Consider the following 14,919-nt stretch of genomic DNA (forward strand, 5'->3'; position numbering starts at 1 on the left):
CTGATTGTGTTCCTCGTATTTTGTGTAGAATAGCATGCAAGTCACTGAATAATTTTAATATATATTTGTACTATCAGTGAGCAACTCATTTTTGATTTATAATTTTTCAGTACATGTACAGTAGTGACCAAATATTTTCTAATATAAATAACTAGCAGAGAGGCTAGTGCCTGAATGCCAAAAATAATGAATTTATTTTTAGTTTTGATAAATTGGACAGCAGTTTCAAGCATATGTTCGGTTTACCTTTCTGTTCAGTCAGTCTGCTAGGTCAGGGTATGTTGAAATTATTGCAAATGTGTGCTATCCCATTCATAGTTCATTTAACTGGCGTACAAATAAATTACATTTACGGACTAGACTAATCATACATGTTACTGTGGATTCGTTGCTTCCAAGCCATACTTAACACACAAAGGAAAGTCCTCAGCATGCAATTTTTGTTGTGTGTTCTTCCCTTACTTAGGATGAGGTAGTGCTTAGTAAAACATTAAATTTTAAATTTTAACTCTGTTATCTAATATGTAATATCCTTAAGTTTTTTTTTTTTTCAAAACTTTCATGGGCCTAGTGATTGGTTGCGTGCAGCTACCGAGAAGAAGTAATTACAAGTTTTATTGTATTGTAAGTACGAGTCATGGGGCAGCCTGTTTTGTCCAGCGTGTGCCGATAGTTGGTTTCCCCCTGCCAAATGCTGGGGTGCATGTCGAGGAATGACGGGCAGCTTCAGACAGGATTAGGCACCACACGGCTTCCCCCACGGATGAGATTGTTATTGAAAGGATTAAGTCATTCTCGAGGTGTAATCAGTGTGAAGAAGAACGGCATGTGGCCCTTGAAAAGAGTGAGGTTAGACACCACTGGTTTAGAGCCTAAACATATAAAAGTGGCTTTTTTTTTTTATTAAAAAAATTAATAGGTTGGTTTTTTTTTCTTTCAAAATTTGATTTTCAGTGTTTTCCATGGGAGTCTTGGAGTATTAAAAGAAATTGTAATAATTTATGAATAATTTGATATTCATTTTGGCATTTCAAATCAAATTTTTTTTTTGACTATACGATACTAACAGATGCAGCTATTGGGATTCATTCACAAAACTTTTAAATGAAAAATGATAAATTGTACGAAGCTAAGAATATGTAGGGATAAATTTGGATTTATTGGTTTTCTGCAACATATTACATTTAATATTTATATATACATGGTTGCTACAGGACTAGAAAACAGGGAAAACCAGGAAATGTCAGGGAAATTAAAATGGTCAGGGAATTCCGGGAAATGTCAGGGAAAATTCTACGAAATCTGGAAATTTTAAAGTTGTGTATAATTCAAACAAAGCTTTGTTTTGATGCAATCGTACCGCTACCGAACGACTCCGCTAAAAGGGTGCTGCTTAAGGCACACGGCAACTGCAACTTTTTTTTACTTGGTCTACGATTGTCCGTTGAAATAGGCTGTTACAACCGCCCACCATAACTTCTGGCCAATCCAAGCACTCGTTTGTTCACTAACGAATCCAGGCCTTAATTTGTTCGTGTTTTGCTCCTTTTTAATTTTCCGTTGAGACTTTGTATTATGTTCCGTTCCATGCAGTGAACTACAGAATGGGCATGGCGTCGTTTATAGGGATGTGCGGGTACTCAATAATTTCAACTTCGATTCGATTCCTCAACTATTTGAACCCGGAACCGAAACTAAAATTTGGAATCGAAAAATTCTGGCAAATTTTTCAAAAGTGAAAAAACCAGAAGAAAGAAATTGACGGTTACCGTTTAACTCATTGCTAGAAATAAATTTATTCGTCAATTATCATTAATGTAACTCGTAAAATTGCCGCGCACTTTCACTCAAGCAAATTTCATAACGTTATGAAATATAGGTTAGGCCGAATATTAAATTTTTTTCAAAGATCGTGTATGATATAATTTACACGTTCAGAACCACTTACTGTTTAGGCTTGCAAAGATAAATACCTTACGGAAACTGCTTGTTTATGAAATAGTTTAACAATCTGCTCAAACATTTTTATTTCTGCCTACTTATGGCATATTACTCATGACCATTTCTCACGTTGCACGGGAAAAAAATATTGTTGGTTTATTTGTTTTGAAAATAAATAACACATATTAAAAATGAATATTACAACCATAAACGCACAATAGTCTGTTAACAGTTAAAATAGTTCCTTGTTCAACCATACATTTACAAAGATCGCCATTCTGTGACAGTCTTCTGTTAACAGAATAACCAACATTAAAATATTCATGACATAAAAATATTTTAGCGGTGCCGGACGTGTAGACCAGTTGACATGCCGGGAAGCCTACAACTCACGTAGTTTTGGTTCCCTGCAAGAATTTCCGATGTTTTGCGTTTTGGTATTAACGCCACTTCAGCCGCTAAATCAGAAGTTTCCAATGAAAACAAGCATGTTGTGACTAACCTAACCTAACCCTTCGATTTTTTTTAATTTCAATTTTTGAGAGATATCCGAAGTTGCACGAACATGGTAGGGAACCGAAACTATGTGAGTTGTAGGCTACCGAGACAGGCCACCATTTATCATAGATCGCGCGTGCCGACACAAAGGAATCGAATCACTGAATCGTAACATTCTGTCAGTATCGAAGTAGTGTTTACTGTTTATGCTTTTGCCTTTTACAAAACTTAATTAAAGATGATCATTGTTGTGTGGTTTAACTTTGTGAAGTTAATAATAATCATCATATTTACGTATTTTTTCCGTTTTTAGGGGAACAGATCTTGTTGAAAAAAAAACAAAGAAATATATGTTACTTATTGGTTTTAATTTAAATAAACCTACTGGCTAGGCCATGCTGCATACGTCATATGTGCAAATGTAGGTTAATTAATAAATTATACTACTTAGCGCAGCACGCATCGCACTATCTCGGTGACTCCAGTGAGGCAGCTGACTTTACCGTTGGTAACATTTGACATCTTTAAACAGTGGTGAAGTGATTAAATAAGTAATGAATGAAAATTGTGGCAAGTTTAAGGGCCGCAGTTATCTTCTAGAATTGTATTTCTTATTCATTTAAGTTAAATACATATGGTTCAAAATAAATGCAATTTTTTTTTAGTTAGTCCTACCAGACCAATGACTATGAATGTAGATAAAGTTACCCAAAGAATCGAAATCGGAATCGAATTTCAACTCTTTTGGTGAGAATCGAATCGGAATCGAATCGAACTGAAAATCATGGAATCGCACAACCCTAGTTGTTTATCTTTTGAAGGCTATTTTCACGTAGAATAAGATGAGTACAAAGCTTATTACGTGAATTTAAAGGCGTTGTTTCAGGTGAAGTTAGTTTTTGATGCGATCATAAGAAAATAAAGTTCATTTTGATTAAGAGGCAATACCAATTCTCATTTTGTAAACTACCAATCTGATACGAAAACACGTTGCTTTTGTGTGCGATTATGTTTTTGAATTTTTTTCTACCTATTTTTTAAATTACTTTTTTTTTTCAACCGTAATAATCCGTGAGTTCTGTTGCGTGGCACTTACATTGTGTATAAAAAAATATGCATAACTGAACATGTTTTTCCCCAGAATCGTTAGTTAACATTGTAAGATTGAAAGAGTATTGCATGTTGTAATGCTGCTATTGTAATTCACGAAGTAGGCCCGCTATATTGCTAGGTGTGAATTTGTAATAGTTTTTGTATTTGTTTAGTTATATTTTTTTAAGAATTCATAAACAATAATGTTTTTACCTAACCTGAAAATATTATGCACTTTTTTTTAGCTTAGAGATGTCAAAAAAACTACTTTTAAGGAGAATTGGCTCAAGGAGCCACAGTTTCAGCACATCAAACCCTCTGCTAAAAACATAAATTCTGCGTACTGCACTTTGTGCTACAAAAGTATTCAACTCAGCAATATGGGTTGAAGAGCTCTCACCAGCCATGTCGAAGGAAAAAAACACATTCGCAATTCTGCCGTCAAAATAACACAAAAAAAACTTATTTTACCTCATGTTGAAATTTTTATATTACATTTAATCATATGCACGTTAATATTTATAGTATGTACTTCAAAAGAAAGTCAGGGAATTATTCTCTTAAATTTCTGGGAAACAGGGAAAAGTCAGGGAATTCTAAGATTCTATTTTTGTAGCAACCATGATATAGCAGTCTGTGATTACAACTAAAATTGTTTCAAACATACTCTATTTTTATGTATATAATCAGTTGGAAAAAAAAAAAACATTTTTAAATTTTACTGGTTTAGGAAAATGCATTGCCAAATTTTTTTATTTTATTGCATTTTACACCATTCTATTATGGTTCTATTTTACTGTTTTTTTACTTCAAATTTTCTTAGGCTCCTGTGAATTGTGAAAAAAAGTTTCCTGTATGTTTAAATTTGATTTGAAAACTATTTAATATTCAAGGATAATTTGATGTTCAATTAAAAATTCCATTCAAGTAAAAAAGAACAGGATTTGCAGAAGCCTATGTTTGTGGTGATGAGTAGGGACCAGAAAAATTCGCGGGTTCAATGACCTGCAGGATGAACTCCATAGTTCTAAGTACACTGGGTCAAATGTCACCCACTCATTGGCTGCTGTCCTGTGAGACGTCCCAACGTAGCAGCCTGTGATTCGATAAAGCTTCGGTCGGGCGTTTCTCATTGGCCCAGAGTCACCCAGGTGAGTTGCGAGCCAATGGCAGAGGCAGCACCGAGGTATAACTATTTGCGTTTTAGCCTATCGCGAAATGAACTCGCATATTTTCCCGGTCTCTATCGAGATGCGAACGGGTGTTAACGCTGGGAGTGGGCGTGTCGCCGCAGGCAGCGCGTCCCGGCTGTACCTGCAGGTGCTGGAGAGCCTGGTCTGCACGTTCCTGCGGGGCGTGAAGGTGGCCTGCCACAGCGTGCCGGCCCTGGTCGCGTCCACCTTCGCCCGCCATCTCGCCGAGCTGGAGGGGACGCTCTCCGGCTACGCTGCAGCTCTGCTCGCCCGTCCGTGCGTGAGTCCTCTCGCTCCTGTCGAGTCCGGACCTCTCATCTGTGTCCTGATTCCGTCCAGACCCCGCACCGTAGACCGGAACAGACCTGCCAACTCTCACGATTTCACGCCATCATGCCAAAATAGTGTTTCCTCACGATTTTTTCGGGGCCCCGAGATTTTGTTTGAAAAAGTTACAAAACAAGTTTTACGAAAGCTTACAGTAACGAGTTTCCATCAATACTCGAGTCACGTAAAGGACGCAACTTTGCGTTTTGTAGCGTGTGCCGTGCTGATTTTTCTATCTCGCATAGTGGAAGAGGAGACATTGTGAAACATGTCGCTACAAAAAAACACAACTAACACGTGAAGTGTATTGCTTCAAATAAAAAAATTAATTTTGCTGTGAACAGTGATAATAGTGTTACACGAGCAGAATGTTATTTTACATCTTTTTTAGTTGCGGCCCTGCATGATCACTACACGACAGCGCTAAATTATGTTCAACTAAATTAAATCTGCAACCTATAATTTGTTGAAATAAGCAGAAACCATGTAACATATGTACAGGTATGTCACTTAAATTTAAAGATTCTCATTTGTTGTTTTTTATATCTAACCTGTATTTATGGGCCTGAAAATTTTTATAGAGGGACCTCATGATTTTTTAAATTTGAATGTTGGCAGGTCTGCTAGAAGATTTGTGACAACTGCGAGAGTAGCTACATTTTCTACCAAGTTTTATAAAAGGACGTTTGATACGTAGTGCGAGACAAACTCATCGGAGCTGAGCAGATATATTTGGTGAGCTGTTTCCAAGTACCGGAGTTTGCAGCGCCCGGAGGATCGTTGATATCCAGCTTCGGTTTTCTGAACTGTGGTCCTAGTAGTAGCATTTTCTCATCCAGCTATAGCCCTGTTGTGAGATTCTTCCAGGGGTCCGGAAGACCCATTTACAGAGTTACGTACATTACGTTTCAAAGTGTGTGTAAGCTGTGAGGCTAGGACAACATGATTTCACATACCAAAGCCATGCTATAGTTGCTATTTTAAATACAACTGGGATTTGCTCATTACGCTCATAAGTGATGTAGGTATTTTACCAGAATTTGCAAGTGTTATATTAATGCATATTTATTCAGCAATTACACAAAGTTATTAAAAAAATCATTAACATATTGAATATCAATATATTTATTATTTCAGTAATTTTATTTATACATATTTTTTAGTTGCAATTGCTCAGAAATTTTAGGCAATTGAAGTTATTTGAATGTGTTAATTTTGGTATTGTAATCATTATCATACTAACCTGCCAACACAACAATTAAAGGACATATCATTTTCATACATACTATGTGCTAACACTAAATATCTATTTAAGTTGTTGAAGAGTATACTATTTTATTTCTGTTGTCATCTTATTGAACGGGCAAAGCAATGATAACTACATATTGTTTGATCCACGAGACACTATTGTCTTGGCATCCCCTTGGTTGAATGCAAGTGGTTTGATTGTGCTGGTCAGAGCCTTAGACTAACGATGAGCTAGACTGCGTGTGCATGCTGTGTTCTTGGTCGGTAGAGTTAATGTTTAGCTTTTCAGAGCGACTTTCAGGCGTGTATGGGTGTTCAGTAGTGAGGTAACCCGATTTCCACCGTTCCGGTGAAAGGCGGGAAAAAACACCCCTCACTGAACGGTGGCCGATAAGAAAAAAAAAATGGCAAACTACACACCAGTTAAATTTTCCAGCCAAGTACAGGTGTGTTTGTTTTGTCATTAGGGTCCAGGTCTGCGAGTATTTGTTAATTTTGAATTCAAAATGAATTTTGATTCTGTGTTTCAAATCAAATAATTTTTTTGAAATATTCATCGTAGATACATCAAGTGAAGACTCATACATTGCAGTTTAAATGAAAATGTATTAAGCCATAGCTACGTATTTTGATTTTTAAACATTAACAACCTATCTGTTATTATGCTTTGTTATTTATTGAAGAGTTTTTGGCAGTATGTTGGTGTTACATGTGATTGAGAGGAAGTGCGGCCGGGGGTTGCAGGAGGACTGGGAGCTGGCGGCTCTGCTGGGGATGTGCCACAGCGTGGGAGAGGTGCACCTGCTCTTGGCCAACTACCGGCCCGGAGCCCGGAGCGCGGGCCTGGGGTGGGCGGACTCCGGCACCTACGACATGGCGGGGCTCCACCCCTACATCGCCGGCGACCTGTGGCAGGCCATCCACGGGAGAGTGAGCAGCTGCAAGGGGCAGAGTGCCGCCAAGGATAAACTGGTGAGCACGTGCCTGGTTCGTCATGTATCCATGGCTCAATGTCCAAAATATGGAATCTTCTCGTTTTTGCCGAGTTTCTGGGACATCAGTTTTTGCGCAAGTGTGTCGAAATGGAAAGTATGAGAATCTGGGTGTTATATTTTACAGGGTTGTCACTTGTCCGGAAAACTGGGAGATGTCAGGGAATTTTGTGAGAATCAGGAAAATTAAGGATATGTTAGGGAAATTTCATTTTGTATCTGGGATTTTTTTTAAAAATATGACAGGGTGGCTACAAACAGGGAAAATCGAGAAAACTTGAATTAGCCATGAATTGTTTTGGTTCCGTGAAAGACGTCAGAATTATCTGTTTGTCTAGCAAGTTGAAAACAGCTTAGTTGGTAAAATGCATGCTGTTCCTACAATCTGCATCTCATATCTTTTTTGAGCATTTTTTACAGCTTAGTTATATGTGACAGTTAATGCTAGTATCTCTTCTTTTTTTCTTTACCTTTTTTTATTTTCCTCCAGTTCTCACTGGCGGTAACAACACAATTCTAAAAATATGGCCTATGGTGTGAGGAATATTTTTCCTTAAGTCATGTGAATAATGTACGAGAATAAATGCATATTTAATTTTCAGTATTTATTCAAAATTTCTTCCTTGTATTTTTAGGTTTTATCTCTATGAACTTAAGTGAATTTTTTTATTCTTATCTATTTTTTGGATATTTGATTTTCAAGTTTTTAATATCAACCGATAATTAGTTAGGTTTGTAGTCATCAAAATATCAGTATTAAGTTTTTTTTTCCTTTTACTCCAAACCAGTTTAATAATCTTCATATAGACTGTACAAATGTTTCCTAGGAACTCGAATTATTATTATTATTTAACTTGAAAGTTTACATTGCATTTGAAAATCGTGAAACTGATCAAAATTGCTAAAGGATGTTCTGCGTGTTTGTCGTCGTTGCAGGATGAGCTGCTGCTTCAGAAGCTGGCGGCCCTGCAGCTGCTGGGCGGAGCCGAGGACACCCGCCCTCGGCAGGCTGGGATCACGGCCCACCTGGCGTCCCTGGCGTCGCCGCACTCCGCGTGGCTGGCGCCCGGCCTGCCGCTGCTGTCGCCGCTGCTGGACGGACGCCAGCTGCTGTCCCTGGCCCGGACGCTCCTGCTGGACCCACCCGCGCCCCTGCACAGGTTCCTGCGAGACGACGCGTGAGTGACTCGGGCATTTGGTGTTTTACCTCGGTTCCTAGTGTTATTGTTATCCACCATATACAGATATACATAGAGATGGTGATTTATAGCATTTAAAATAATTACATTTAGCATTTTGAATTTGAAATTTAGCATTTTGCAGCATTTTTAAAAACACAATTTAGCCAATTCTCTCATTTTACATTACTGAAGAAAAGTATATTTTAAAAAAAAAAACGTTGCTTGCCGTTTTACCGACTTTTTTTCTTCAACAGACTTCTCGGTGAAACTTTTTTTTTTGCAGTCTGATGTCCCTCAGATTTAATGTGCTTTTCAAGTGCATCTTTTTTTTTTCCCACTCCAGACGGCGATTACATAAATTGCGCATTAAAATATTCTTATCACTTTCGTAGAACTGTTCACTTTTGTATTCATTTATGCGATCGTGAATGGAAATGACGTTTCGTCCTATTTTTACCACGAGAAATAACAGTATACAACACATTCACGAGTATGCACGTATTTGTGAACACACCACCTTCCACAGACTACACAAGAACGCGGCTTTCACGTGAAACACAGCCAGAAAATGGAACAATTGTTAGCGCGACGAAGCAGAGATGTTGCAATATGGTGGCCCAATATCTTGTACTCTGCAAGATGACGGACAATCTTCCAGCTAGTTGTTCTTTGCTTTGTTTACAATCACGAGGCATGGATGGCCATTCTTCATTCAATATTTACGAACAATAGTTGTTGTGAATGATGTGACAATTAGATACTTGTGCTGAATACGCCATAAAATGATGGTTTCTTTTGTTACTGAACTGAAACGAAATACAATAGGTAAATAAATTGTGTAGAGTGAAGATGAATCTACGTTTTTTTTTACCTTTATTTAGCATTTATCTCGGAATAGTCTAGATTTCGCATTTTATAGCGGAAAAAATATAATTTAGCATATTTTCACATCTATTTCGCAAAAATGAAAAATCACCATCCCTAGATATACATAATCTTGCCTCTAGTTCCTAGTGGCCTTCAGAAGTGAAAACAATTCTGCTAAGTGTTCCCCAGGTGAATTTATCAACCCTAAGTTTCGGAGCTGAATATTTGTATCATTTCTGGAGACAAAACAAAAAATCTGGTAAATGCAGCAAAACCTTCTTAAGAAAATATCCCGCATAATAAGTTTCAAATATTTAGCACTGGACCTACAAATACGTAAGAAGTGGGACAAGATTTTATGGTTTTATTTTAAGATCAATTTGGTTTTTTTTAAAACGGGAGGTTTTTGGTGTTATTGATTTATTTTCAACATTGTCTTTATTCATTAAAATAATGTTCTATTTATTAACTATGAATCTAAAATATTTCTTAGTAGTTATTTATTTTTTACCATATAGTCTCGTTTTAATTAACAAGTCATGATGCTTTTTAACAAAAAAATCATTAGTAATAACAATAAGCATGCCTTGAACAGAACTGCTCAGATAAATAGGTACAACAGCAGATTTTTGTGTCCTTGAAAAATGTTCCAACGTCATTAATGTAAGATCATATTATTAATAAAAGAAATGCAAGATCAAACATCGTAATAGGCATATTAATTTTTCTGTACTGTTTAGTTCATACATTTTGGTGCAAAATTATAGCTGAATAGATAACATCCAATGAATTTTTTTTCAAACATAACTTGGCAGTTGCAGTATTTACACACTAGTGTAACTGCATTGGATGCATAAACACTGTTAAGTTTTAAACTCATCAGCCTTTTGCCTTGCACTTACCACATTTTTTGGCATTTTTTATGTGGAGCAATTAACATCAGAGACAGGAAATACTGATAACGGTGTTATTTACATGGCCTGTGTTAAAACTGCAAGCAGGCAGTTATAAAAAAAATTGTCCCTGCAGCATAAAAGATGTCATTCAGAAAACAAACATATGAGCATAAGTAAAGAGTGTGGTTGCCCTCACAGCAGTAAGAAAGCTGGCGATGAAGGGAGAAGGATCATGTGAAGCTCCATTAGCACCCCCTCCTTTCTCTTCCAGACATTCAGAAGTGTTAAAGTGTTACCCAATGTCATCTGTCACCCGAGACAATATTTCAAGGCAGTAAAAAAAACAGCATTCAAAACAGGCATAAGTAATGCAGTTTATGTGCAGAGCATGTAGTTTTTCAACTAAGCTATTTCAACCTTTGGCCTGGTATGTGATGATACTGTGATGGTGTTTTGGGGAAAAGAGAGGTACAAAACACTAGCACAATTGGGTACTTAACATTTGTTTATTTGTTTAGAAATTCGTCAAAAAAGCGGAAAACAAATTAGAAAAACATCATTATAATTTGCATTATTTTTTGAGTTTGTTGCGATCATGATTTTTTCAGATCCCTAGTTATTACATGATTTGCATAGCCGGTAAAGTGAAATTAAAATCTGAAATATTAACATTGAAGTAAAGTGCATTCAAGTTGTCCTCTGTGCATAATTTACCTAGAATGTTTTAATGCTTTGTTCCAGAAAAGTGATTGAAACATTGGTTTGGGTGTGCGTGGAACAAATAGGAAGCAAATTGGCTCAGTGTCTTTCTGACGAAACAGGATCATTTCCTTTCCGGTCTCAAGAAGAGCTCACCATGTATTTTCTGAAAAGATTTTCATGCGGCGAGAGAAGTGAAGATTCTCTCTCGCCGCTGCTGACAAGCCTAGGCAGAGTGGTCACTGCGGCCTGCGAAGGAGGCAGTGTTTTCCAGTCGGACAGCCTGAAGCTCGTCGAAGTGCAGATGCTGGAGCAGCACGTGGGTGTTCTGAAGGCCCTCCCAGTGAGGTTCCTGTCTGTGGACGTCCAGAGATTGGTGGCTCTCACTGCTGTTTTGTTGGCAGAGTGCCTGCGCAAGATTGACCCCGATAGTCCGCTCATAGGTGTTCTCTGCGGAGATGTACTTCTAGGTAAAAACCATTCCATCACTTATGTTTTGGGACTGTTCTGACATAAATTTAGTTTTTAGATCATTAATAACTTACAGTGTGAAATGAAAATTCAATGCCACTTTGCACACAAGCTGCAAATTTATTTTGCATTTTAATTACTGAAATTTTAACTTCTACTTAAATGCCAGAAAGTACGGTAATACATGTACCCTCTTTTATCGCATAATGGTCGCACACGCGTAATCATCGCACCCATATTTTAGGGCGTCAAAATTTGGTTTAAAAATAAACCTCTCGCGTAAACGTCGCATTATGTTTTTGGTCCCGCTATTATATTCCGAGCGCTTTGTGCGGGTATGTTTTCCATATAAAACGATGTATTTTAAAATAGAAATCTATTATATATTCGGACATTACCACTTACTTATTTAATTAACGGAAATACAAAGTTGTCTGACGTGTAAATTATCTTTTAAAGACATTTTAAACGTTATAACCTTCATCTGTTTGTCGCGTCGCCGTAGTGTACCGCTTATAAAAATGTAGCCAGCGCTAGTTGGCATCATCATGTTTGGTTATGTTGCTTTCCGTATAGAGCGCGTGCACGTAGCCGAATATCGATATCTCGCCGAGTGCATACAACGCGCGCTCTCTATCAGGTACTGAGTTAACTACATTTGATAGCCCGCATTCTTTCGTGTTGTGTACTACGGTAGTAGAGGTGTAAAAGTAACGAAAAAAAGTGTACCCGTATGTATTCGTTACTATAACAATTAGTACTCGTTACTCTCGTATCGTTACGTTACTCGTTATTTCTGATACCTCATAACATGCTATATTATGTTAGAGCAACGAATCGAGTTGCATTGCGTACGCGTACAGTATGACGTCACGGCGTCGCAACATTCATAATTTGGAGAAAACATACTTATACATTACATACCAAACTGTGTAAGGTGCAATTTTTTTTCAGTTTTCCGTATTTGAACCAGACTTGTGTTTAAGTCATTCTAAATTTAATTTGATTTAAATAGGTTAAGTGTAGAACTACAAGTGAACTGTTGACGGAATCTACTAAATTTGCAATGGATTTTACTATTTTGAAAATTTTAACCGTGAGCTTATGTTATATCACAATAACAATGCAATCCATTATGCGTCGATTATAATGCAAAAGCAACAAATAGGTGTTGAAAATTATTTATTGACAATAAAATCTAAACTACATTCTAACTATAAATCCCATACTATGAAAAATGCGAGTAACGAAATGCATCCGTGTGTAACGTTTCGTTACTAGAAGGCGCACCCGTTACTCAGTACGGAATACATACGGTTTGCTACAGCTCTATACGTTAGTTACGCGTTCGTTCGATTTGCATTTGGATCACAGATGTTTTTCTATTTAAAGTTGAATAAAGGTTTTTGTTGTATGACTTATTAATTTAAATTGTTTGGCGTGCTCTTTTATACTTCCCTTTTAAATAAATGTACTTTCCATGAATGGGTTTTGTTTTTATGAATATCTTTATCTAACAAAAAAATATAATTTTTTTTCAGCATAATCGTCGCACCCCTACTTTTCAAACTTGATTTTAAAATAAAATGTGCGACGATTATGCGAGAAAACACACTCATAATAATAAAAACAAAACGTAGTTAATAATTTATTTTGTGTAGGAGGATAGTATGGGAAGTCCAGATTATTATTGTTAGTTTAGATAATAAGAGTAATGATTAGTCCTGTCCTTTATGAATATTCACATTTTCGAATACAAATAGTTTTTTGGTCGTATTTGATTTGACTTTGAATATAATACTTTATTAAATGAATACCTATTCAATTGATTACAAATATTTGACATAGAATACCTTTGATTTGTATATACCAAAAAGTTACTGTTGAGGCTAAGTAATTTGTACCCAGGTTATATGGTTAAATGGGACAGCATAATCAGAGAACATTAAAAATACTCAGCATTTTAAACATACAAGTATTCAAAGATATTTAATTACTGTTTTGCAAAGCAGTAGTGCAAAAATTGTGTAGACTATTCAAACCACAGACTATTTGTGACATTTCAAACTTGAAAACAAACTCTAATTTGTACTCATTTTGACACATGTCAGCAATGGGGAAAAAATAAATAACCACCAAAAACAATGAACTACGACACAAAACACAGATTCTCTTTTGTGATGACCATTAAAATAAGTTAGCATGATACATAGTTGCAACAGCGTATAAATCAAATTTACGATCATTCTACCACCATGCAACACAGTAGCAGCTTACTTGCTGTGTGTAACTATGACAATGCAGACGTGATTAAAAAAAAAAAAAAAACATAAATTGTTCAGTATTCTATGTGAAATTTGCAGAAAGGTTTGTGATATTACTGAAATAAAATGCAGTTTTCCTGGCTGCTGTTAACAATGGGAACACGTTCGAATAACTAGGACTTCAAAATTTTATAAAGAGCTCATTTAATCACTCTTTTGTGAATACAGCATTTTTATAACAATAGCGTTTTTTGAGAAATGGATTGGATTTCACAGTATTTAGCAGTAATGAAAATTTTCTGGGTCAATATGTAGAGTAACTTAATGTGAAAGTAAAAACTTAAATGTAAAATGAAAGGATTGTTAGGTTAGATACATAAATACAATTTTTCTTCTTCTTTAAAACTTAAATGTTGTTTTAATGCAGTTTTTTTGGACATATGCTATTGCAGTTATGCATTGCTTGTCCGGGAAAAATTCCAAAAATACACACACACACACATATATATATGAAAATAAAAACTTCACAAAAAAAAAAGACTGAATCAGCTGATGTCGGACAAATGGAACCAACGCTGAAACTAATCAAGTATTATGGACAACACAACAACAGCACGGACAAAAAATCAAGCTCTAAATATCAGACAGCACAAGAATTCCATTGAAGGAACTTAGTCATGAAAAATAATACCGTATGATAACACAAACACATGCTTGTTTATTTTCATTGTTGGTTCCGTTTTTCCGACATCAGCTGATTGTCTTGTTTTCTGTGAATTTTTTTATCTTCATATTTTTTTTTAAATTTTTTCATAAACAGTGCAAAAACTGCATTAAAACAAAATTCCCCATTAATTATTGTATCAAAACATTTTATGTATAATAATTGTAGCCGACTTATCTTTCCTTTCACTTAAGTATTATTTATATAATTTCTTATAGGGCACTACATACACTTCATATTTTTATTTACTTTTTTATTTCTGTACATATTTATATTGCGATATAATTTTTTTTTTGCATTTTATTTGTTAAATACTACTCAGATTAGATATTCGTATGAGAGAATAATTTTCTATTTGTGTTCAAACTAAAAAAAAAACATATATGAACAGCCTTACAATGATCAATTAATATGGTAGAATACATTAGTAATTGAGAAGTTGTAGTATAAAACCTCCATTTAAGGAAGTTTCTTTATAACAAATATACATACCTGATTTTATATTCTCATACATATATTTTAAATG

At 35.9% G+C, this 14,919-nt stretch overlaps 1 protein-coding gene across 2 annotated transcripts in view; it reads left to right on the plus strand.

Moving 5' to 3' along the window:
- Window positions 1-14,919, plus strand: part of LOC134534764 (uncharacterized) — a 57,277-nt gene that overhangs the window by 11,901 nt on the left and 30,457 nt on the right. The window contains exons 4-7 of one of the 2 annotated variants that reach the window (XM_063373303.1): window positions 4,826-5,004; window positions 7,044-7,271; window positions 8,228-8,469; window positions 10,977-11,404. In XM_063373303.1, coding sequence (XP_063229373.1) covers window positions 4,826-5,004; window positions 7,044-7,271; window positions 8,228-8,469; window positions 10,977-11,404 — 1,077 coding nt within the window. The remainder of the gene's footprint in view (window positions 1-4,825; window positions 5,005-7,043; window positions 7,272-8,227; window positions 8,470-10,976; window positions 11,405-14,919) is intronic. The other variant, XM_063373304.1, reaches the window with a different exon arrangement.

The sequence above is a fragment of the Bacillus rossius genome, chromosome 8 (assembly GCF_032445375.1).
Source record: "Bacillus rossius redtenbacheri isolate Brsri chromosome 8, Brsri_v3, whole genome shotgun sequence".
In the NCBI taxonomy this organism is placed as follows: Eukaryota; Metazoa; Arthropoda; class Insecta; order Phasmatodea; family Bacillidae; genus Bacillus; species Bacillus rossius.